Source organism: Ornithorhynchus anatinus, chromosome 13 (assembly GCF_004115215.2).
Source record: "Ornithorhynchus anatinus isolate Pmale09 chromosome 13, mOrnAna1.pri.v4, whole genome shotgun sequence".
Classification (NCBI taxonomy): Eukaryota; Metazoa; Chordata; class Mammalia; order Monotremata; family Ornithorhynchidae; genus Ornithorhynchus; species Ornithorhynchus anatinus.
Genome location: NC_041740.1, coordinates 23606244 through 23628310, shown reverse-complemented (window position 1 = coordinate 23628310; position 22067 = coordinate 23606244). Strand labels below are relative to the sequence as shown.

General features: G+C 62.0%; 2 protein-coding genes and 1 long non-coding RNA gene across 4 annotated transcripts in view; 2 read left to right on the top strand and 1 right to left on the bottom strand.

Moving 5' to 3' along the window:
* LOC100078266 (B cell receptor associated protein 29) overlaps positions 1–1655 on the top strand; it is a 53935-nt gene extending 52280 nt beyond the window's left edge. For both annotated transcript variants that reach the window (XM_029077848.2, XM_029077849.1), the window contains exon 7: positions 957–1655. In XM_029077848.2, the coding sequence (XP_028933681.1) occupies positions 957–995 (39 nt within the window). In that variant the 3' untranslated portion in view covers positions 996–1655. The remainder of the gene's footprint in view (positions 1–956) is intronic.
* A 7501-nt stretch (positions 1656–9156) lies between these two features.
* On the bottom strand, positions 9157–10891 carry LOC114816166. The gene is made up of 3 exons (XR_003763939.2): positions 10834–10891; positions 9952–10026; positions 9157–9216 (listed from the first exon to the last, which is right to left on the bottom strand). It is a non-coding gene; the product is annotated as an uncharacterized LOC114816166 (long non-coding RNA).
* Positions 10892–11496: 605 nt separating this feature from the next.
* The window catches only part of SLC26A4 (solute carrier family 26 member 4), a 41993-nt gene continuing 31422 nt past the window's right edge, over positions 11497–22067 (top strand). Inside the window, exons 1-6 of the mRNA XM_029078121.1 lie at positions 11497–11525; positions 11755–11907; positions 12372–12511; positions 12922–13032; positions 16263–16447; positions 18061–18225. Coding sequence (XP_028933954.1) covers positions 11759–11907; positions 12372–12511; positions 12922–13032; positions 16263–16447; positions 18061–18225 — 750 coding nt within the window. The 5' untranslated portion in view covers positions 11497–11525; positions 11755–11758. The remainder of the gene's footprint in view (positions 11526–11754; positions 11908–12371; positions 12512–12921; positions 13033–16262; positions 16448–18060; positions 18226–22067) is intronic.

The window sequence follows — 22067 nt, the reverse complement described above, 5'->3', positions numbered from 1 at the left end:
GGACGGGCGCGTGTAAGCTCAGATTGCTCAACGTGCCTTCCCTCCGTGCCTTTCTCGTTCATTCGCTTGTATTTCTCGAGCGCTTACTGTATGCCGAGAACTGTACCGAGCGCGGGGGAGAACACGGTCTAAAAGACACCCTGAGTGACTGCGTCTGCTCCACGTCAATCTCTAGACCGTAAGCTCCCTGTGGGCGGGGGACATGTCTGCCGACGCTGTTGTACCGTCCTCTCTCAGGCGGTCGGTACAGTCCTCTGCGCACCGTAAGCGCTCGGTAAGCATTCGCTCATCGAATCGTATTTATTGAGCGCTTACCGTGTGCACAGCACTGGACTGAGCGCTGGGGAGAGTACGGTACGACGGTAAGCAGGCACATTCCCTGTCACAGTCCAGCGGGGCGGACACGTTGATATAAATAAACTTAGAAGTGACGGGTAGGTGCGGAAGTGCCGTGGAGCTGGGATTCGGGGGGGGGGGGGGGTGAATGAAGGGAACGAGCCGAGGAGATGCAGGAGGGATTGGGAGAAGAGGAAAAGGGGAGGAGGTGTGCCTTCAATAGGGCTCTGAAGCGGGGAAGGGTCACTGTCCGTCGTCGCATCTGAGGAGGGAGGGCGTCCCGGGGCAGGGCCAGGCCACGGGCGAGGGGTACCGCTGATTGCCTGGCTGGCCCTGCGCTCCTCCACTCCTAAATCCTGGAAAGCTAGTAAGGAGGGAGATGAATTCAGCAGCCTGAACCTTCGAACCTGGACGGAGACCGTGCCCTGGCAATGGATCCCGAGACGACCGGAGTCGCCCTCGTGGCTTCTTGTCTTTCCTCCCGCTGGGCCGACGCAATTTCTCCCCCGCCCGCCCGCCCCGTTTTGGCATTCAGAAGAGGCGAAGGGAAGAGAAGGCGGATGTAAAGGAAAAGCAGCCACTCCCTGACACGTCTGCCTCACCGTATTTTATTATTACAGGTCCTTTGGGAAGAGACCGACGGCAAGAAGGACCTGTGATGGCAATTTCTAGAAGCTGGCGTCTGCTACGACCACGTTGACGTGCTAGATTTATTATTCTAATTGGTCGCCGGAGGCTTAATCTTTTCGTACCGCACCGCCTCTCGCTAGCCAGTCGCTCGCAAACGTCACCTCTGCGCTGTATTTCAAGGCGTTTTTAGGACCGTAGGCTGTATGTGGTGATGAGTTCAATTTACTGTGAAGTCCTGAGAACGACATATTTTGTCTACCAAGAGTATATTATATTGACAGAGCTACCGACGTTCTGAACTCGGTTTTCCTCGGAAAGAAATGGAAAGGCCGCTGGTCGTTTGTGTGCGGCCTTCAAATGAGACGGCGAGTTGCATAAACGGGAATATACTTGAAACTCCGCCTATCCGGTGGAAACCCGGAATCGAGTTCCCACCGGCTGCCGTGCCGTTTCAGGCCGTCGTCTCGCGAGAGGCTCGGTCGCTCCGCGGCGGGCCGCCGTGTCTCTACGTAATTCTTCGAGTGAGAGGTTTCAAAGTAAATTTAGATTTATTTTTTAAAAGTCACGCAGTTTCTAGCGATAGCAATAAGGGCATGTTTTGGTAATGTACGTCTGCACGAGCTTGATCGTTCTCCTTGGGAATTTCCATCGATTAAAAAAAAAGGCTGTCGGCTTCGGTTTTGTAAGTTTTCTGGCTCCCAGATTTCTCTTTCTGTGGCATCAGGTCTCTGTCCCGTTATGGGGTAGCGTCTTCAGGCAACAGTCGACCCCATCCCTGGTTTTGGCTCCCGTTTTTTCCTCTCAGATCCCTGCACACCGTAAGCGCCCAGTAAATACAGTTGACTGACCGACTGACTGAGTTCCCTGTGGGCAGGGAAGGTGACTGCCGTCTCCGTTGCATCGTCCTCCCCCAAGCGCTCAGTCCGGTGTTCTGCGCACGGTAAGCGCTCAGTAAACGCTTCGTTCGTTCAGTCGTATCTGTCGAGCGCTTCCCGCGTGCAGGGCACTGGACCGGCCGATTGGAAGAGTACAGCATACCGATAAACAGCCACTTGCCCGGCCCTGAGCGCTCAATACAGTGCTCCGCACCCGGCAAGCTCTCAGTAAATACGATCGAATGAATGAGGGCTGAGGGTGGGGAGGGGCGTGCATTTCACCCGGCTGCGGTGGGAGGATTCTGAAAAAGCCCATCGCCAACTTGCGTTTTTTAGGTTGAATCCTCATTGAGAATTTCCGTCAGATATCGCTAATGGGGGTTGTGGGAATGGAAGGACTTCCCGGGTGATTGATCCAAATTGTCCTCCTTGAGTCATATAAGCTAGGAGCGGAAAAAGAAGTAGCCACCGATAGTCTCGGGGGGAATAGGCAGCTTGGTCTGGAGGAGGATACGTCTTCTGGGTATTCAGTCATCCATTCGGTCGTATTTATTGAGCGCTTACCGGGTGCAGGGCACCGGACCGAGCGCTCGGAAAGTAGAGTTCGGCAACGGATAGGGACGACCCCCTACCCGACGACGGGCTCACGGTCCGGAAGCGGGGAGACGGGCAACGAAAGAAAACGAGTAGACGGGTATCGACGGCATCGATATAAATAGAATTACAGATCTGGAGACACGTCATTCATAGAATAAATAGAATAAGAAATACGCACGTATATAGACGAGCGCTTGGAAGGTAGAGTTCGGCAACCGGTAGAGACGATCCCTACCCGACGACGGGCTCACGGTCTAGGAGGGGGAGGCAGGAGGGGGGTGGTCGGAGAACCTCAATCCGGGTTTGCCACTGGCTTTCTGCCTGACCTCGGGTAAGACACCCAACCCCGCCGGTTTCACTTGGTTTGCCTGTAAAATGGGAATATACTTGCTCCTCCCTGCTCCAGAGGGCTGTCTGATGAGCCCAGTGATGTAAAAGGGCTTTGGAAAATAAAAGCCCCGTACGGATGGAAGCTATGATTGCCAAGGTATTATTGTCGAATTTCGACAAGGCTCTTTTTCCCCAAAAGGCGTACAGCTGAACACCGTGGTCCTACTTTTTTTTTTTTTAATTACAAAAGGAAAAAGCAATAACTTGAACCCCGGTGTTTTATCGAGGTATTGGCAGTGAAGCCTGATGACGACGACGGTACCTGAGCGTTCACTACGTGCCAGGCACTGTCCTCAGTTCCGGGTTCGATGCGAGATAATCGAGTCGGACGCAGGCCCCGTCCCACGCGGAACAGGTATCCGATCCTCATTTTACTGGATTCTGAAATGATCTGAAAGAGCGGGGAGAGAGATCGATCCGTGACCAATACGCTCGCGGCCGGTTGGGTGTCTGATTCCGAACGAGCCCGGGCTTGGGAGTCGGGGGGTCATGGGTTCGAATCCCGGCTCGGCCACCTGTCGGCTGTGTGGCTTCTCTGTGCCTCAGTGACCTCATCTGCAAAATGGGGAGCTACCTGATGACCCCGTATCTCCCCCGGCGCTCAGGACAGTGCTCTGCACGTAGTAAGCGCTTGACAAATACCAGCACCGTCATTATCATTATTATTATTATTCCGGCCCCGCCACTCGCCTGCCGTGCACGGTGACCTGGGGCCGGTGGCTTCACTTCTCTGGGGCTTCAGTTACCTCATCTGTAAAATGAGGATTGAGACAAAGTGGTTTTCACATAGAGGGGTAGGAGGAGGAAGAGCCGGGATATAACAAGCAGTTGTTCCTCGAGAGTAACTTCCTCGTCGTGACACGCCCGCCCAGGGTTAACGTTCTCGCTGTCAGGAGCCCCGTCTTCGAACCGAAGGCGACTCTGTCACGTGAGGATGGAACGGCTGAACGGATAACTCGGCGGACAAGTAAGAATCCAGAGGTACAAAAGAGCTCGGCGGGTAGAGATGAGAAACCAAAACGAAGCAGGGCGGCTCAGTGGGAAGAGCCTGGGCTCCGGAGTCAGAGGTCGTGAGTTGGACTCCCGACTCCGCCGCTTACGGGCGAGTCACTTCTCTGGGCCTCAGCTACCTCATCTGTAAAATGGGGATTGGCCGTGAGCCTCGCGTGGGACGACCCGATGACCCTGCATCCCCCCCCCCCCAGCGCTTAGAACGGTGCTCGGCACACAGTGAGCGCTGAACGCATACCCACATCATTATCCGCGGTGGCTGTAGGGTGGACGTGAATCGATCGGGGAGGGCTTCTTGGAAGAGGTGGGCCCTCAGGAGGTCTTCGGTCTGGCGGATCTGACAGAGAGGGGACTTCCGGCATCGGTGAGGCTGTGGGAGGCGGCAGGCTTGAGAATCAGGAATGGTCAGGATGCGATCCCGGGAGAAGCGAAGAGTGGGAATACGGGTGCGGTGAAGAGAGGCAGGAGGTGAGACGGAGGAAGCCGGTGAACGGATCTCGACCTCGCCGCTCAGCCCGACCTCACCCGTCTCGTCGCCTACCCCTTTCCCACGTCCTCCCGTTGGCCTGGAACGGCCTCCCTCGGCGTATATGCCCACCCACCACCCTCCCCGCCTTCGAAGCCTTATGATGATAATGACGTCGGTATCCGTTAAGCGCTTGCTCTGTGCAGAGCACTGTTCGCAGCGCTGGGGGAGATACGGGGTCATCGGGTCGTCCCTCGCGAGGCTCACGGTCTCCATCCCCGTTTTACAGACGAGGTGACTGAGGCCCAGAGAAGTTGAGTGACCCGCCCACGGTCACCCGGCCGACAAGCGGCGGAGTCCGGGATTCGAACCCGGGACCTCCCGACTCCCAAGCCCGGACCCCTTCCACCGAGCCGCGCTGCTTGGCTGCTGGAAATCACATCTCCCTTCCCCGATCCAGCCCTCTTCTCCCCAACTCCCTCTCCCTTCTACGTCATCTCTGCACTTGGAATACCCTCCGGGCTTTGAGAATTCCTCCTCACCGTCAGCCCGTCGGTTTTATGCGTATCTGTAAGTTACGTATTTATATCGGCGTCTGTCACCGTCCGGACTGTAAGCTCCTTGCGGACGGGGAGATGTCTGTCGCATTGCACTCTCCCAGTCGCTTAGTGCAGCGCTCTCCGCACACGGTAAGCCCCGAATAAATTCCGTCGACGGAGCGGCGGACGAGCTTTCGCCCCATGCAGAGGGAGGTGGCTAGCCGTCGGAGGGAAGCAGCGCGGAGGAGCGGACGGAGCACGGGCCCGGGAGTCAGAGGTCGTGGCCTCTGATCCCGGCTCCGCCACTTGTCAGCAGTCGCTTAACTTCCCCGGCCCTCAGTTCCCTCGTCTGTAAAATGGGGAGTAAGGCTGTGCGCCCCACGGGGGGGACAACCTGATTACCTGGCATCTACCCCGGTTCTCAGAACGGTGCTTGGCACGTAGTGAGCGCTTAACAGATACCGCCGTCGTCGTCCTCGTGCCGAGAAGGAGAGGCGGGTGGCCCCCGTGGAAAGAGCGCGGGCTTGGGCGTCGGAGGACGCGGGTTCTAATCCCAGCTCTGCCACTTGTCTGCTGGGTGACCTTGGGCAAGTCGCTTCACTTCTCTGGGCCCGTTCCCTCATCGGGTAAATGGGGATTACTCCTTTGAGCCCCGTGTGCGACGCGGACTGGGTCCACCCTGATTATCCTATCCCTACCCCGGTGCCCAGTACGGTGCCTGGGACATAGTAAGCGCCGGCTACATATCATTAAAAAAAAACCCCCTTTGGTTTAACGGTTGTCAGCGGACACGAGCCCGGAGCAGTTCCACGCTTTCTAAGGCCGCCGCAGGTAGCTGGGAGCTGATCGCAGCTTTCTCGCAGCTGAGATTTCTTTCAGCCCTTTCGGGCTCCTCTCAGTCGAGGGAAGTGCTACCCGTCCCGAACGGACGGTCTGAAAACCAGCGTCTGTGGTCTTCCAGCCGATACAACTCCCAGGCAGTTGAAAATCGTTTTCTTTGCGTTTTCAGCTTTGCTATGTAGGCTCAACCCTGGATCCCTTTGGGGAGGAGCAGCGGGGCTGGGAGGCAGCGGGAGCTAATCCCGGCTCTGCCACTTGTCCGCTGAGAGGCCTCGGGCAAGTCGGCTTCCCTTCTCCGGACCTCGGGTCACCTCGTCCGTAAGACCGAGGGGCCCCGTGGGGGACGGGGACGGGGACCGTGTCCAACCCGCTTGCCTTCTCCCCGCCCCAGCGCTTACAGCGGGGCTCAGCACGTACTAAGCACTTAACGGATTCCATTTTCGTTCTTGCGATTATCATCAGAAGAAGCTCAATCTGACGTAAGGAAGCTTGGCCTTTCTGAAGCCGGACTCGTTTGGCAAGAGGGACCAAAGCCGTCCGTTTCAGTTTTCCACCTCTGTTTATGGCTAAAAACCAAAATCGGTGACTCTGAAGGGTGTGACAGTAGAGAACTTCTCCCCTGAATAAAATCAGCCCCACTTAAAAGTGGGATACCGGACACATACCAGCACGTGGGTATGGGGCGGGGGAGGCGGGGTCATAAAAATAAAACTTTTCATTATCTCCCAACTGCCCTTCGGTCGAAGAAATCTGTGGCGTGGAAGACGTTATCTCCAATCTACCGGGAATGGAAGCGGAATGGATTCAACGAGGTACAGAGTCAGAATTCTCAGAAATTGCAAAGCCCCAAGGGAGAAGAGAGTCATCCCCCCGGGGGTCGGAGAGGACGCCGGCGGGAGCCTCTCGGCCAGTGCCGCGGGGGGGGGGGGGGGGGGCCCCGACGGACCCGATGCGTGGCTGACACTCCGCCCCCCGCCCGGGGCTCACCGAGGGTCACTCGGGCGTCCCGCGGGGCCGTCTCGGGTTGGGCGGGGGGGGGGGTCCCCCGATCTTCAGGAGGAGGGCGATCCCAGCCGGCCGGTCTGCCGCGGCGCCTCCTCCCAGCCCGCTGCTCTACGTCACTCTGTTTGAGGTCGTGCCGGGCCGAGTCTTCTAAAGGTCGGTCGTGCCTTCCCAGCCTGGCTCTGCCCCTTCCGGTTCCTCAACTTCCCGGGCACTCCCCGAGGGTCCCTGAGTGGCCGGGAGAAGCAGCGTGGCCCGCTGGATAGAGCCAGAAGGACCCGGGTTCTACTCCCAACTCCTCCTCTTATCTGCTTTGTGACCTCGGGCAAGTCACTTGGCTTCCCTGTGGCTCAGTTACCTCATCTGTAAACTGGAGATGAAGACCGTGAGCCTCCTGTGGGCGGGGACTGTGTCCGGCCCGATTAGCTTGGATTCATTGGCCCGTTGGGTCGTCTCTATCGAGCGCTTGCTCTGTGCCGAGCACTGTACAACGCCTTGGGAGGGTACAGTATAACAATCAAGACACATTCCCTACCCACAAAGAGCTCGGAGTCTAGAGGGAGGGAGACAGCTACCAATATAAATAATTAAAATAGCCAGGTACCGAAGTGCTGCGGGGCGGGGCGGTAGAAAGTACAAAGGGAGGAAGTCAGGGCGGCGTAGAAGGGGGTGGGAGAGAAGGAAAGGGGGGCTGAGTCAGGGAAGGCCTCTCGGAGGAGATGTGCCCTCGGTAAGGTTTTGAAGGGGAGAGAGTGGTTGTCTGTCAGATCTGAGACTCACGTTTACTGTGCGGGAGGAGGCGACGGGAAACCACTGCCATATTTTGAGCAAGAAAACTCTACGGATCCACTACCAGAACGACTGCAGACGGAGGTGGGGCGTTCAGGGTGAGTCGGGTCCACGGTGTCGCTCTGGGTCGGAGACGGACAACGGCACAAGACGGGTCAAGACCCTAAGCCCCACGTGGAAGAAGGACCGCGTCCAACCTGACCATCTTCTATCTCCCCAGGGTTTAATAGAGTGCCTGGCGCTTAACAGATGCTATTAAAAAAAGCGTGCGTCCAACATGGAAGGTCGCAGCCGACCCCGAGGGGTGTATGAAATGCCAAGAGTTGCAAACAGCAGTTCTACCGAGCACCGAGGGGTCCGTCGAACGATGAAACGGGCCCCAAACGTGGCACTGAACGCCGAAGGGTGTATCAGATGCCGAAGGATATGTAAAGCACTGAAGTGTTTATCGAACACGGAAGGTTGTATTAAATAGTCAGGAATGTGTCAAGTCCCGTAAGCGTTTACCAAACGCGGCAGCTTACAGCCAACGCTGAGGGATAGGCCAAACACGGAAGAGTCTATCGGACAGTGAAGTGTATATCCGACGCGGAAGGGCGTATCGAACGCCGAGGGATGGATCGAACTCTCAAGTGTGTATCGAACATGGAGAGTGTTTATCGAACGCTAAGGGTTGTATCAAACACCGAAGGACGTAAGAGACGCGGAAAGATACATCAAACACTGAAGCGTGTATCGAACCCGGAAGGTTGCGTCAAGCTCCGAGGAATGTACCGGAAGCCGGGCCGCGTCTCAAACACCGAAGCATGCGTCCGAGGAGCGGAACAGCGTCACACGGCCCCGCACCTCGGTTGTTTCGAGTCAGGTGGTGTTCTCCTTCCTTCCTTCTTGATTCCCTCTCCCTTTCCCGTTTCTAAAAGTCAGAGCGTTTGTTTCAGGGAGCCGAGCTCTAGAACTCCCCCGAAGCTGCCACGCCAGAAGGGAAGGCGAGAGAGGAGGACGAAAGGGAGGAGGATAAGGAGAGGGAGTGGGGAAGGGCAGGACGCCATGGCAGAATAGTAGGGGCCGGCGGACACGCGCCCGGCCAAACGCGCCAGACACGGCCGGGAAGAGTTAACGGCCGCACCTGACGTGAACACAAAAGCTTCCGGAAAGGGAGCTCGGGGCTCTTTGCCCAGACCGGGGTAGCTCGGTGGCAAGAGGGGAGAACGGGGGTGGGCATTTGAAGTGTGGAAGTGCCACTTGCGGCTGGCCGGCGCGGAGCGGAGGCGCCCGGGTGGAGAAGGGCTGCAGCCGCCGGCCGTCGGGGCCCACGGAGCCGGCGGGGACGGCGGGAGATGCCACGACCCTCTCCGCGGGTCCGCGTCCTCACGCCCGACGGTGGCCCCGGCCCCGCTGACGGTAATGATTAGAATAACGACAGTGGTATCTGTTAAGCGCTTGCTCGGTGCCAGACGCTACTGGACGCCGGGGTGGAGAGAAGCAGATCGGGTTGGACACGGTCCGTGTCCCACACGGGGCTCCAATCCGGGCTACGTGCGGCGGCACGGATCCCCTTCGCGATCCGTCGCCCGTCTCCCCTCACCTCAGAACCCTCCCGGATGTTTCCCAGCTCCTTCCCCATCGAGCCAAAACCCACCCTCGGCTTCATGCCTGTCCGTACAAACACTTCCCATCTTACCTGTCATCTCCCTTCACCCATCTCTTCCTCTCTCGTCCTCTCGGTTCTTCCCAAGCTCGTCTGTTGCGCCGGGGGGGGGGGGGGGGGGGGGGCGGGGGGGTGTTAATAGTATTTGTCAAGTGCTAACTGCGTGCCAGGCACCGTACCGAGCGCCGGGAGAGATGCGAGCTAATCGAGTCGGACGCGGTCCCCGTCCCCCGTGGGGCTCACTGTCTCGTCCCCCATTTTACGGACGAGGTAACCGAGGCACGGAGAAGTGAGGTGACTTGCCCCAAATCACAGCAGACAGGCGGCGGAGCCGGGATCAGAACCCGGGCCCCCCCCGACTCCCGGGCCCGCGCTCCGGCCACCGCGCCGTGCCGCTTCTCGTACGGACGAGGTAGCCGAGGCACGGGGAAGCGGGGGAGCTTGCCCTAGGTCACGCGGCAGACCATCTCGCCCCGGTGCGTGCCCGGTGGGTGCCCGCGGCCCCCCAACGTAGACGGAGGCTCCTCACCTCCCTCTTTCTGGCCGGTCGGGCCGCGCTCCTCCCCGGACAGCCGCGCGGGCCCGCCACGCTCGGCCATTTCCGGTGCCGTCGCCGCTCGCGCCCCGAGCCCGTCCTCCATTGACCGCGACCACTGAGGCAGCGGCGGGCCACCCCGGTTCTCCCGCTCCCAATTAGCAGCGCCCCCCCCCCCGCCTCGTCTCCACATCCCCGCTTCTACCCGCCTCCCCCACGGCCGACGCCCGTCTCATCTGTCCGCGGCCGCGCCGATCCGCTTCGCCCAGCCCAACGAGAGAGAGCTCGCTCACCGTCCGAATCACCGCCTGTTCCCAGAGGTCCCTAGTTGCGTCAGAGAGGCACTGCTGGTTGGGAAAGCCTCTTCCCTGAAAAACCCCAGCAATCTTGAGAAACCCAAAGCCTTTCCTTCCCCCGGAGTCCCCCAGACCGTGTGCGTCTGTGCCCGTGCGTGCACGGGTGTGACCGCGGCACGACGCTCCGTACGGATCCGACCTCTCCCCATCCCGGCAGCCCAGACCCACCCCCCCCCCCCCATCCCGGCCCCTCCTCGGGCCGGGCCGCTCCCGGGTGCCGGCGCTCGGCAGCGGGCCGGACGGCGCCCGAAGCCGGGGGCCCCGCGGGGGGCCTCCCCCCGGCTCGCCCCGGGCTCCGGACCCCGAGGTCCCGTCTTCTCCGGGCCCCCCGGGGCGGGGAGCGGGAGAAGGGAAGGCAGGCCGGCAGACGGGCCCCTCGGCCCCCGGCCGACCCGACGGCCGGCCGGATCCGCGAGCCGGGACCGTCCTTCTACCGAAACGCTCTGGACGCGTCACCCCGCGCCTCCGGAGACTCAAGCGGTGGCCCGTCCGCCTCCGTTAACAGACGGAGACTCCTCTCCGTCGGCTTTAAGGGTCTCCATCCCCTCGCCCCCTCCCGCCTCCCCTCGCCGCCCTCTTCGTCCGGCCCGGCCCGCCCGCTCCGCTCCTCCGGCGCCGACCCCGCCGACCCCCCGGCCCCCGTCCGGCCTCCGGCCCGCCGGGCGACCGCTCGCCGCGGCCTCGGGGCCTCGCCCGTCTCCTCCGAGAGGCCTCCCCAGGGCGAGCCCCGCTCCCCCTCGTCTCCCGCCCCTTCCCGCGTCACCCCGACCCGCTCCCTTCGCTCTTCCCCCCGCTCCCGGCCCCGCAGCACTTCCGTACCTGTCCGTCGCTCCGGTTATCCCGTCGCCGCCTCGCGGCCCCGCGGCCCCGCCGTACGTGGCCGTCGGTCCGTTCGTCCGCAGCGACGGGACGCGCGGTCTGAGGGGCTCTAGACCGTGAGCTTACCGCTTCGAGCGTCGAAGGGCACCTCCCCGAGGGCTCGGCACGGCGTCCCGCGTGCGGAAAGCGCTCGACGAAGACCCACGGGTGGACGGGCGCTCCGCCGGCCCGCCGAGGACGGGTGGACCCGCGGGGGGCGGACGGACGGAGGGGGGACGGGGCGACCCCGAGAGCACGGACGGGCCCAGAAGTGGAGGACACCCTTGGGTGGGGGGGGGGGGGGGGGGGGGGACACATCCCGCTACGGAGGGGGCCGGACCGGGGACCCGGAGAGACCCCCGCAACACGGACCCTCCGGTGGGAGGATGGACGGACACCTAGGCGGGCAGATGGGGGGCGGATAGAGGAAGGCCGGGGCCGCGCCTTTCCTTCTCTGGGCCCCGGAAGGGGGGAATCTCTCTCGGGACGGTCCGGCCGGGCCCGGGGCTGGAGCTGAGGACGGGGACGGGGGCGGGGACGGGGGCGGGGGCGGGGGCGGGTCGTGTCTCCGTCTCCGCATAAGTAGCCGGTCCCGAGCGGCGGCGGCCGCTGGAAAGGAGGCACCGCTCGGCCCGGCACCCGGCAGCCGCACGGTGAGACCCCCCCGGAACCCCGCAGACCCCGGACCCCCAGCCGCGACCCCCCACACACACACCAAGTCCTGGTCCCGGGACCCCCGGCCCCCCCTAGTCCGGACCCCTCGGCCCCGACCCCCCCGGCCCGGACTCGTGGACTCCCGGACCCCCCAGCCCGGGGGTCCGCGGGAGGGGCGCGGGGGGCCGGGCTGACGGCGGGGTCCCTCCCCTCCCCTCCCCTCCGCAGGAGCATGGCAGGCCCGGAGGGCAGCGCGGAGGCGGGGGGCGGCTACCTGGTGCAGCGGCCGGTGTACAGCGAGCCGTCCTTCCTGCTCCTCAGCCAGCGCCGCCCGCCACCGCCCGCACCCACCCTGCGGGACAGGGTCGCCAAGACCTGCAGGTCAGACACCCCACCCCCCCCCTCGACCCCCCGCTTCCTATCACCCCCCCCCCCTCCCCGTCCCAGCCCCTGCCCCGGGAGGGCGGGGGGAGGTCCCGGACCCCCGAACCGGAGGCCTAAACCGCTGGTGCCCCCGCAAGGTCCCGGGGGGGGCGCTTCCAAGTTTCTTCCCCGGGCCAGAGGGCGGACCGGGGGTCCCCGGGGAGTCGGGGGAGCCGCTCTGCCTCGCCCGGCGGCCCGTCACTGCCGCTCCCGTCCTGGCCCTGTCCGGTCCCGCCCTCCCCGGACCCGGCCCGGCCCGGTCCGGTCCCGCCTTCCCCGGCCCGGCCTCGGTCTGCCCCGCTCGGACCCGGCCCGGCCCCGTCTGAGCGGCCCGGCCCGGCCCGGTCCCGCCCCGCTCGGATCCCCGGCCCGGTCCGGCCCGGCCCCGCATCCCTCAGGAAGGCGGTTCTTTGCTCCGGCAGCTGCTCCCGGCGGAAGGCGTCGCGCCTGGTCAGGGCGGCCGTTCCGGCCCTCGACTGGATCCCGCGGTACCGGGTCCGCGAGTGGCTCCTCAGCGACATCGTCTCGGGCGTCAGCACGGGCCTCGTGGCCACCCTGCAAGGTGAGCCGTCCCCTTCGCGGGGAGGGGGGGGGGGGCCCGGGGCGAAGGGGGTCCCCCTGGGGGCCTCGCCCGTCCGAACCGAAGCCCCGGGGAAGGGTGGAAGGGGCCTACCGGGCCCGGCCGAGCCCCCGGCCCCGATGAGCCCGGGCCCCCGGCCCGGGAGAAGGAGCCACACGGCCCCCACCCGCCAGGGTCCTCCCTCACCTCGTCCGGGACGGGTCAGTGAAGGAAGCACAGTTCCAGCCGCCCGACGCCGTGGGCAGAGCCGTTTCGGGGAGCTGACGAGGAGTGAACTCAGCGCCTCGGGCACTGGGAGCCCGACCCGGGTTACGACGAGCCCGGAGCCGGGACCGACGGGCACGTCGGGGACCATTTCCGGTTGTAAAAGAAGCCTCTTCGTGCGGTTTCAGGTTTGGCCTACGCTCTGCTCGTTGCGATTCCCGTCGGATTTGGACTCTACTCCGCCTTCTTCCCCATCTTAACGTACTTCGTCTTCGGAACGTCGCGCCACATCTCAGTGGGTAATTACGTCTCCCTCCTTTCCTCGGCGTCGCCCCTTGGACTTGGTGCTTCGGGTCCCGGTCCTCAGAAGTCAACGCGTGGAGGGGCCGTGAGCCGCCCCCGCTGTCTGTCGGATTTCTCGGGTCCCGGAGACAACGGGTCTCTGTTGGCCCGGCGGAGAGAGCGTGGCTCCGGGGGGAAGGTGACCTCAGAGGGGGCGGTTTCCGCCCGCAAACGTCCCCGGTGCTTTCTGCGACCAATGGGAATTGTGAAAAACAGCCGGCCCACGGGGATGCGGCGACCGCCGCGCTCACCAGGGCCGCCGGGTCCCGGTACTACGGTACCGCAGCGGCGCGAGGCTGGGCCGCTCTGGTCGAAAACGGGGCCCGCGTGAGAAAATCCCCCGGGGTGCCCCCCCCCCCCGCCGTGCCGCACCCCGGCCCGGACGTTTCCTCGCTCGTCACGTCCTGGGCCCCGGTGGGGACAGGATTAAGCGGAGAGGGACGAGAGAGTGCGAGGGGCAGAAGACCCCCGGCGCCAGACCCCATTCCTCCGAGCGTAGTTCCGGACCCAGGCCCATTCCGTGTTCGTTTCGGTCTTGGGAGAATTAGCATCCCCCCCCCGCCCTCCGCCCCGACCCCCGCGCGCGCCCGGCTCCGGAGGGACCGTTGTCTGCCTCGAGTCTGCGACTGGGGGCAGACCTGGAGGGGAGGGGGTCGTCAGAGAAGCGCTGGGGAAATGGAAGACTTTCTGCGGTCGAATCCATTCCTGTGCAGAAGAGCCACGACGAGCGAGGGGGGCTCTGTCCCCAGAAGGGGTTTGTTCGATCCTAGACTTTGACCGGAGTCAATAAGCTAGAAAACCGGTCTGATGAATGAGGGCTTCCCATTCTGCCAGCTCCGGTCCCGGGGTGTTAGCCAACCACTCTGAGCAAACAACTTCCCGCCTCGTGGGTGGGTGAGGGGCGGAGGGGGGACGAAGTAAACAGAAACAGGGCTCTTCGAGAAACCCGGGAGGCTTCCAGAAGCGGGGGGCCGGAAGGACCGGGGGGGGGGGGGGGCGGTCCGGCGGGTTTCCGGAAAACGGGGCTCGGCGAGGTGGCGGGCAGAGGGGTGACTCCTCTCCCTGGGGCCGGAGGTCTGGGATGCTGCTCCTTTCTGGCACGGAGGGTGACTCCGTCCGATCCCGCTCCCCCTGAAGGCAGCGGGCCCGTTCCAGACCTCGGCGGCGGCCGCCGGAGCCCGTGAGGGAAAGTTCTCCCCCGGCGGCCTTCCCTTCTGTCTCTCCCGGCCCGCCGGAGACACGAGGACGTTCCGGTTATCAAGAGTCACCGCGCTCCTTGGGCCCGGAGGCGTGTCTGTTTCCGCCCGCGTTGTTCCGGCCCGAGACCCTTGGGCCGTACGCCCCCTCGCCGAGGCCGGCCCTCGGTCAGTCGGTCCTGTTTACCGAGCGCTCCCTCGTGCGGGGCACTGTACCAACAAGAGCTTGGGAGAGGTAAGCGCTTACCTCGCCTGGAAAATGGGGATTGAGGCTGTGAGCCCCCCCCCCCCCCCCCGTGGGACAACCCGACTACCTTCTCTGAGGAGCCTGGGAGTCAGAAGGTCAGGGGTTCGAATCCCGGCTCCGCCACGGGTCTCCGGTGGGACCTCGGGCGAGTCGCTTCGCTATCTGGGCCTCGGTTACCTCGTCTGGAAAACGGGGATTGAGACCCTGGGCCCCACGTGGGACGGGGACTGCGTCCAACCCGATTAGCCGGGATCCGCCCCCGCGCTCGGAACAGTGCTTGGCACATAGTAACAGCTTAACAAATACCATAATTGTTCTTCTTCTTATTACAGTAGAATCGGTAGGTCCTTGCCCACAGCGAGTTTACGACCTAGAGGGGCCAGGCCCAGCCACCTGGGGCCAGCGGGCTGGGCCGGGAGCGTGGCACCGTTGCTTTCCGCATCTGGCATGTCCTTGGACCGGCTGGCTCCTGGGCCGGCCGACCGCCTCGGGGGGGGTGGCGAGGAGGGGCTCGGGCTCTGGCCGCCCTGGAGGAGAAGTCTTCGGCGACCAGGTCCCGGCTTCAGATGTAGCGTGATAACCGCAATAATAATGACCGGGGTATTTCTTCGGCGCTTACTACGAGCCGGGCAGCGTACCGAAGCACTGGGGTCGACGGAGGTAACGGGGTGAGACGCGACCCCTTGTCCCACGTAGGTGCCCACGGTCTTAATCCCCATTTTACAGAGGAGGTAACTAAGGCACAGAGAAGTAAAGTGACTGGCCCAGGGTCACGCGGCAGACAGGCGGCGGAGCCGGGATCGGAACCCAGGCCCTCTGACTCTCGGGACGGGGCTCTGTCCACTGGGCCACGCTGACGGTTCCTCTCCATTAATTCGGCGCTTGGGACGGTGCTCGGCACACAGTGAGCGCTTAACAAATACCATCATCGTTCTCCTCCTGAGAAGCGGCGTGGCCTAGTGGAAACAGCCCGGGTCTGGGTGTAGGAGGTCCTACGTTCTGAGCCCGGCTCCGCAACTCATCTGCTGTGCCACCCTGGGCAAGTCGCTCAACTTCTCCGCGCCTCGCTTCCCCCCTAGGCAACATGGGGATTCAGTGCCTGTCCCCCCTCCTTACTTAGACTGAACCCTTTGTGGGACCTGATTATCTGAAGCACAGCGCTTCAAACACAGTAAGCGCTTAACAGACGTCAGAGATATTAACGTTTTAACTCCCTGGTTGAGCTGGTATTTGAAAACTGCCGCCCACAGACCGTTGGAACCGGTTACCGGCTTCCTCTTCCCCTCTCAACTGCTTCCGTCTCCTACGGCACCCCCCTCACGCTCTTCGCTCTTCCCAACTTTCCCTCGTAACCGTAACTCACTCTTGATTTTCCCGTGTCTTTCCTCCCTCACGGAGTGCCCTCCCCTTCCCCGTGCCAAGGCTTGGTTTCCACGTCAGGCCGAAAGGGGAAAATCCTGGCCTTGCCTCCCGGCAGCCGAGCCGCTGAAGGCTTGTCTGTTGGCTGGGCCCCTCGCGGTGACGACTGGGGTTTCTGCAGCTCCGCCGGGAGCTGCCCAACCCTGGAACAGAGGCCGGCTCGGCGGGGACGAGGGGTCGGAGGATCGGGCCCCGCTGTCTGGCCGCCTCCCCGCCGGCTTCCCCGGGAACTCACCCCCAGCCGCCCAGCTCTCCGTTGACCGATCGATCGATCGATCGATCGTCCGCCGGCAGACGCCCGCCTGACGTCCGATTCCTATTTCAGGACCTTTTCCGGTGGTCAGCCTGATGGTGGGGTCGGTGGTGCTGGGCATGGCCCCCGATGACCACTTCCTCCTGGCTTCCGGCAACGGGTCCGGGACGAACCACACGGCGCTGGACACCGAGGCTCGAGATGCCCAGCGGGTGCTGATCGCCAGCACGCTCACGGTGCTGGTGGGAATTATACAGGTAACGGTGCGGCCCCTCGGCCCGGCCCGGGCTCTTTCCCGAAGCGGTCATCGCGCTGAAATTCCCTCCTCCGTCGGTTAGGACGCGGGAAGGGCTCGCTTTTGGGTGCGGAGTGGCGGTACTAGTAATCAGTAGTAGTAGAAAGTAGCAGCCAGCCCCCGCTGTGAGCCGAGCACGGGGACGTAATACGTAGGTGGGAGTTAAACATGGTCCTTGCCCCCCCCCCCCCCCCCCCCCCCCCCCGGGGACCTAACAGTCTAAAAATACAATGGGAGAGAAGAGACTGACATCCCTAATGATGATAATCGTGGTATTTGTTAAGCGCTTACCACGAGCCACGCACTGCACTAAGCACCGGGGTATTCCGGCCCCAAACGGGGTTCGGCCGGAGGGAGAACAGACACTGAATCCCCATTTTGGAGATGAGGGAACTGAGGCACAGGGAAGTCAAGTGATTTGCCCCAAGGCACACGGCAGGCGAGCGGTGGAGCTCCGATTAAAACTCGGTCCCTCTGCCTCCCGGGCCCGGGGGGGGAGACACGGTGTGACGGCAGCAGTTTCCCCCGGGGATCCGCTCGGCCGCGTGGTGGAGAGGCCAGGAGTGCTCCGTTGCAGTTGAAATCCCCTCGGCCTTGCGCGCGGGAGGCGTATCGTTTTAACGGAACTTGACCTCTAACGACGAGGCTCTGTCGCTCTTGCTCACATTCCCCTTGTCCTGACCGGGCAGGGTTGGGAAGACCGAGGACTGGGTCGGAGGACACAGAGCCCCAAGGGAGACAGCAGAGGTACGGTGCGGCCTAGGGGGCCCGGGGGCCTTGGGACAGGCTATCGGAAGGCACCGGTTCTGATCCTGCCTCCGCCGCTTACTTGCCGGGTGACCTCGGGCAGGTCACTTCTCTGGGGAAGGGGGAACAGGCGTCTTAGAGGCCCTGGAATCTCCCCGAACTGCTCCGGTGCCCTTCCCGAACTGTTCCGGTCCTCCTGTGCAACAAAATAATAATGCTGGTATTGGTTAAGCGCTTACTGTGTGCCGAGCACTGTTCTAAGCGCCGGGGTAGATACAGGGGAATCAGGTGGTCCCACGTGAGGCTCACGGTTAATCCCCATTTTCCAGATGAGGTAACTGAGGCACAGAGAAGTGAAGTGGCTCGCCCACAGTCACCCAGCTGACAGGTGGCAGAGCCGGGATTCGAACCCATGACCCCCGACTCCCAAGCCCGGGCTCTTTCCACTGAGCCACGCTGAAAGGGAAGTGCTCACGTAGAAGGTGGCGAGGACTCCGCTGTCATTTCTGGTCCCCGAGCGCGATGGGAACCTGTCTGTGTCCGATCTATCTTAGACCCCGAGGCTTGACGTGTACTAAGTGCCTCCTGGATACCATTCCCGTCACCGTTACTGTTAAGATCGAAGCTACGGGCAATTCTGACGCACTCGGGAGGGCGGACGACGTTCCACCGTCCTCTCCCTAGCGTTAGTACGGCGCCCCGGACGCGGGAAGCGCTCCGTAAGTCCTACCGATCGACCGGATAGATGGATGCCTCGTTTTACCTTCCGGTCCAAGGAGAACTGCCCCTGCCCCGGCAAATAAATCCTTTGCTCTGTTTCCCTCCCAGATGGTCCTCGGAGTGGCTCAGATCGGGTTTATCGTGCGTTACCTGGCCGACCCTCTGATCGGAGGGTTCACCACCGCGGCGGCTTTCCAGGTCTTAGTCTCGCAGCTGAAGATCGTCCTCAACGTGTCAACCAAAAACTACAACGGGGTCCTCTCCATCCTCTACGTGAGCACTCTCCTTGGTTGCATTCGGGGGAGGGCGTGAGGCGGGCTGGAGAAGTACCAGGTCGGTTTGTACCAGGGGAACTGGACTGGTTCGGGGAGGGCACCGGCCTAGTTTCGGGAGACGCCGGGGCAGTCTGGGGAGGCTTACGGGAGAGGTGTGGGGGAAGTACCTCAACCGTAGAATGGGGATTAAGACTGAGCCCCATGAGGGACGTGGCCCGAGGCCAACCTGATTGGCTTGGTACGATGCCTGGCACATGGAAGGCTCTTAACAAATACCGTTAGGGGAAAAAAATTGTACCAGGAAGGTTCGGTGAGCGTTTGGAATGACGCAAGAGTAGGTCGGGGAGGCACCGAACCGTTCTGGGGAGGTTCCGGAACAGTTTGGAGAGGGTACGGGGCAGTTTCGAGTGGGTACAGGTGCCTCTAAGTGCCCCGCTTTAAGGGGGACCATTCACCAGGAAGTGTTCCGAATCTTACCCCCTGAGACGGGGGACAGATTTCCGTTTTCTTGCCCAGGCCTTGGACAGCCCTCTCGAGGGGCAGATTTTGGAATCAAAATCAGAGCACACTGACGGGGCAGCCTTTCTGCGGCTGTATCCGGGGCCCCGTGCCTGCGCGTGGCGCGGCGGAATGTCCCCCCCACCCCCCTGGGCTGATCCCACCGGCCTCTGCTTCTGTCCCTCCTCCCTGTGCCTGCCCAGCGGTTTCCTGGGGCAGCAGGATCTCGGATCCAGAACTCCGTGCTCTCCACCTCCCCGAAAAGCAGCGTGGCTTAATGGATCGAGCGCGGGCCTAGGGAGTCTGAAGGGCGTGGGTTCTGATCCCGACCCTGCCACACGTCTGCTGTGGGCAAGTCACTTCGCTTCTCTGGGCCCGTTACATCGTCCGGAAAATGGGGGCTGAGGCTGTGAGCCCCGGGTGGGACGGGGACCGTGCCCAACTCGATTTGCTCGCGTCCACCCCGGCGCCCAGTACGGTGCCTGGAACCTGGCGAGCGCTTAACAGAAACCATCCTGATTGTTATTATTGTGTCCTGGAACCATCTGTGTGGATGACTAAAGCCTCACTCCTGCCTTAGAGGGTAGAGTTGCCAGGCAAGGCAAGCCAGGCTTGGGAGCCTGGAAGCCACCGATCCAGGACAGCAAACAGCAAACCCTGGCCAAGGGAGGGAGTCAGTTCATTCCTGAATTGTCCTTTCCGAGTGCTTAGTAAAGTGCTCTGCGCGCAGTAAGCGCTCACTGAGCGCTTATTTATTTATTATATACGATCGAATGCAGGAATGAACCCCCACCAGGGGCCTCTGGGAAGGGAGAGGGGGGCAGACTTGACTCCAGGAGTCAGCAGGAATCAGTAATCCCAGCTCCGCCACGTGTCTGCTGTGAGACTCCGGGCGGGTCACTTCACTTCGCTCGGCCTCTGTCCCCTTATCTGTAAAATGGGGATTAAGAGGGTGAGCCCCGTGTGGGTCAGGGACTGTGTCCAAACTGATGACCTTGTAGCTACCCCGGCGCTTAGAACAGTGCTCGACACACAGTGAGCGCCTACCAAGCGCCGTCGTCATCAGCAGGGACAGGACAGAGCCCCAGGGAGTGAGGAGATTGGGGTCTGAGGGCGCGAGCCCCGGCAGGGTCGAGCCTCGGGTCCGGGGGAGGAGAGGCAGGGGGTCCGGAGGGACGAAGGGGGCGAGGAACTCCGGCCTAGGGGAGAGTCGGAGCGCTCCGCCCCAAATCCGGAGACCCACTGCTCCGGCTTCGGGCGGGACCCTTGTCTTGGTCGGTCGGCCCTCTCCTTTTGCCACCGGATTCGACGTCTCTTGCTGGGAGTTTCCTGGGCAAGCGCTCGCTGCCATCGGCGGGGAGGCTTTGGGAATCCCCTCGTGCTGACCAGAAATTTTAGGCTGAGCCCTTAGCCCCGGTCCCCGGTTGCCTCCCGGGAGCCGGCCCCCAGCCGGTCGGAGCCCTGGGAGGCGAGGACGCCTCCCCTCCGCCTGCCCGAGAAGCGGCCCGGTGGGTGGTGTGTATGTCTTGGTGATGAGAAGCAGCGAGGCGTAGTGGAGAGACCACGGGCCTGGGAGTCAGAAGGTCCTGGGTTCTAATGCCGGCTCCGCCGATTGTCCCGCTGTGTGACCTTCGCCCCTCCGGCCCTCAGTTCCCTCATCCGTAAAAAGGGGAATCGAGGTCGCGAGCCCCACGAGGGACCGGGACTGTATCCGGCCCAATTTGCTCGTATCCATCCCAGCGCTTAGTACGGTCCCTGGCACATAGGAAGCCCTTAGCAGATAGATACCATCATCATTATTAGTATCATTACTACGCTCAGGACTCTCCTGAACCCCACTCCCAGATCACAGGCTGCCTCCAGATGCCCCGGAACCGGGCTTGTCCGTTCCAAATGGGGCTTCCAGGTGATAGCCGTTCTACCCTCCATCTGCGTAAAGGATAAATGCAGAGTGTTCGGGGACAGAGCATTCCAGGTCTAATGCACAGAGGCTTTTCCAGCAATCGGCTTCACTTTTTAATACTTTTAAGATTCTCGGGTTCCCGGGCCGTAGTCCCGAACAATGCCCCGATTGATATTATGGGCGGCTCTGCTCCTCGCCGCTCCTCCGAGGGTCCGCGGGAGAAGGTCGGAAACAGGATTCTGGGTTGGAGGGACACTGACTCCACCTGGCCCCGATCTGCTCGTGGAATTACGTTCTTGGTGCTCTTCTCGAATGAAGAACCCTAAACAGGGGGAGACCGCCCGCGTGGATTCGGGGTGAACAGGAAGCCACAGTCACGTGTGGACTGGCGATAATCATCATCATCAATCAGTCAGTCACATTTATTGAGCTCTGGCCGGGTGCAGAGCACTGTCCGAAGCACTTGGGAGAGTACAGTAAGCAGAGTTGGCAGACACTTTCCCCACCTAGATATTTGGTAAGTGCTTTCTGTGGGAAGCATCGCGACTTAGTGGATAGAGCACAGGTCTGGGAGTCAGAAGGTCATGGGTTCCAATCCCGGCTCCGCCCCTTGTCTGCCGCGAGACCTCGGGCAAGTCGCTTCACCGCTCTGGGCCTCAGTTACCTCATCTATAAAATGGGGATTGAGACCGTGAGCCCCAAGTGGGACGGGGACCGTGTCCAACCCGATTTGCTTCTATCCACCCCACCACTTGATACAGTGCCTGGCACGTAGCAAGCGCTTAACAGATACCACTGTGATCATTCTGTGCCAGGCACTAGGAGGGAGGACAGGTATTGAACCCCCATTTTACGGCTGAGGAAATGGAGGCCCAGAGAAGTGAAATGACTCGCCTAAGGTCACGAGCCAGGCAAGTGACAGAGCCGGCATTAGAACCCCGATTCTCCGACTCCCGGGCTCTCTCCACTAGGTAACACGGCCTCCCGTTATGACGAGCCACCTGTGGTTCCGAAAGAACTCTAAACGGGCGACATTTAAATCATCTATTAGTGACGTTTGGATCATTGGACCCGAAAGGTGAACTTCGCAAATCCCTGCGGCCTGTCAACTTGGCAGTGAGAGACACTGGTCTTAACCATCGTTCAGTTAAGCGATCAGTGGTATTTATTGAGCGCTTACTGTATGCAGACCTAAGGGCTAAGTGGTTGGGAGAGAACGGAACTGTGAGAACCCGCTTTCTGGGCACCAGGAACTTATAGTCTAGAGCGGGGAGACAGACATTAAAATAAGTTACAGACAAGCACCTAAATGCTGTCAGGCTGCGGAGGATCTGACTATGATGGGCTTAAAAGCTACAGATGCACGTGCGTAGGGGGTGTGGAAGGGAGAGGGAGTAAGGGGAACGAGGTCTGAGCTAGGCAGGGTTTCTTGGAGAAGT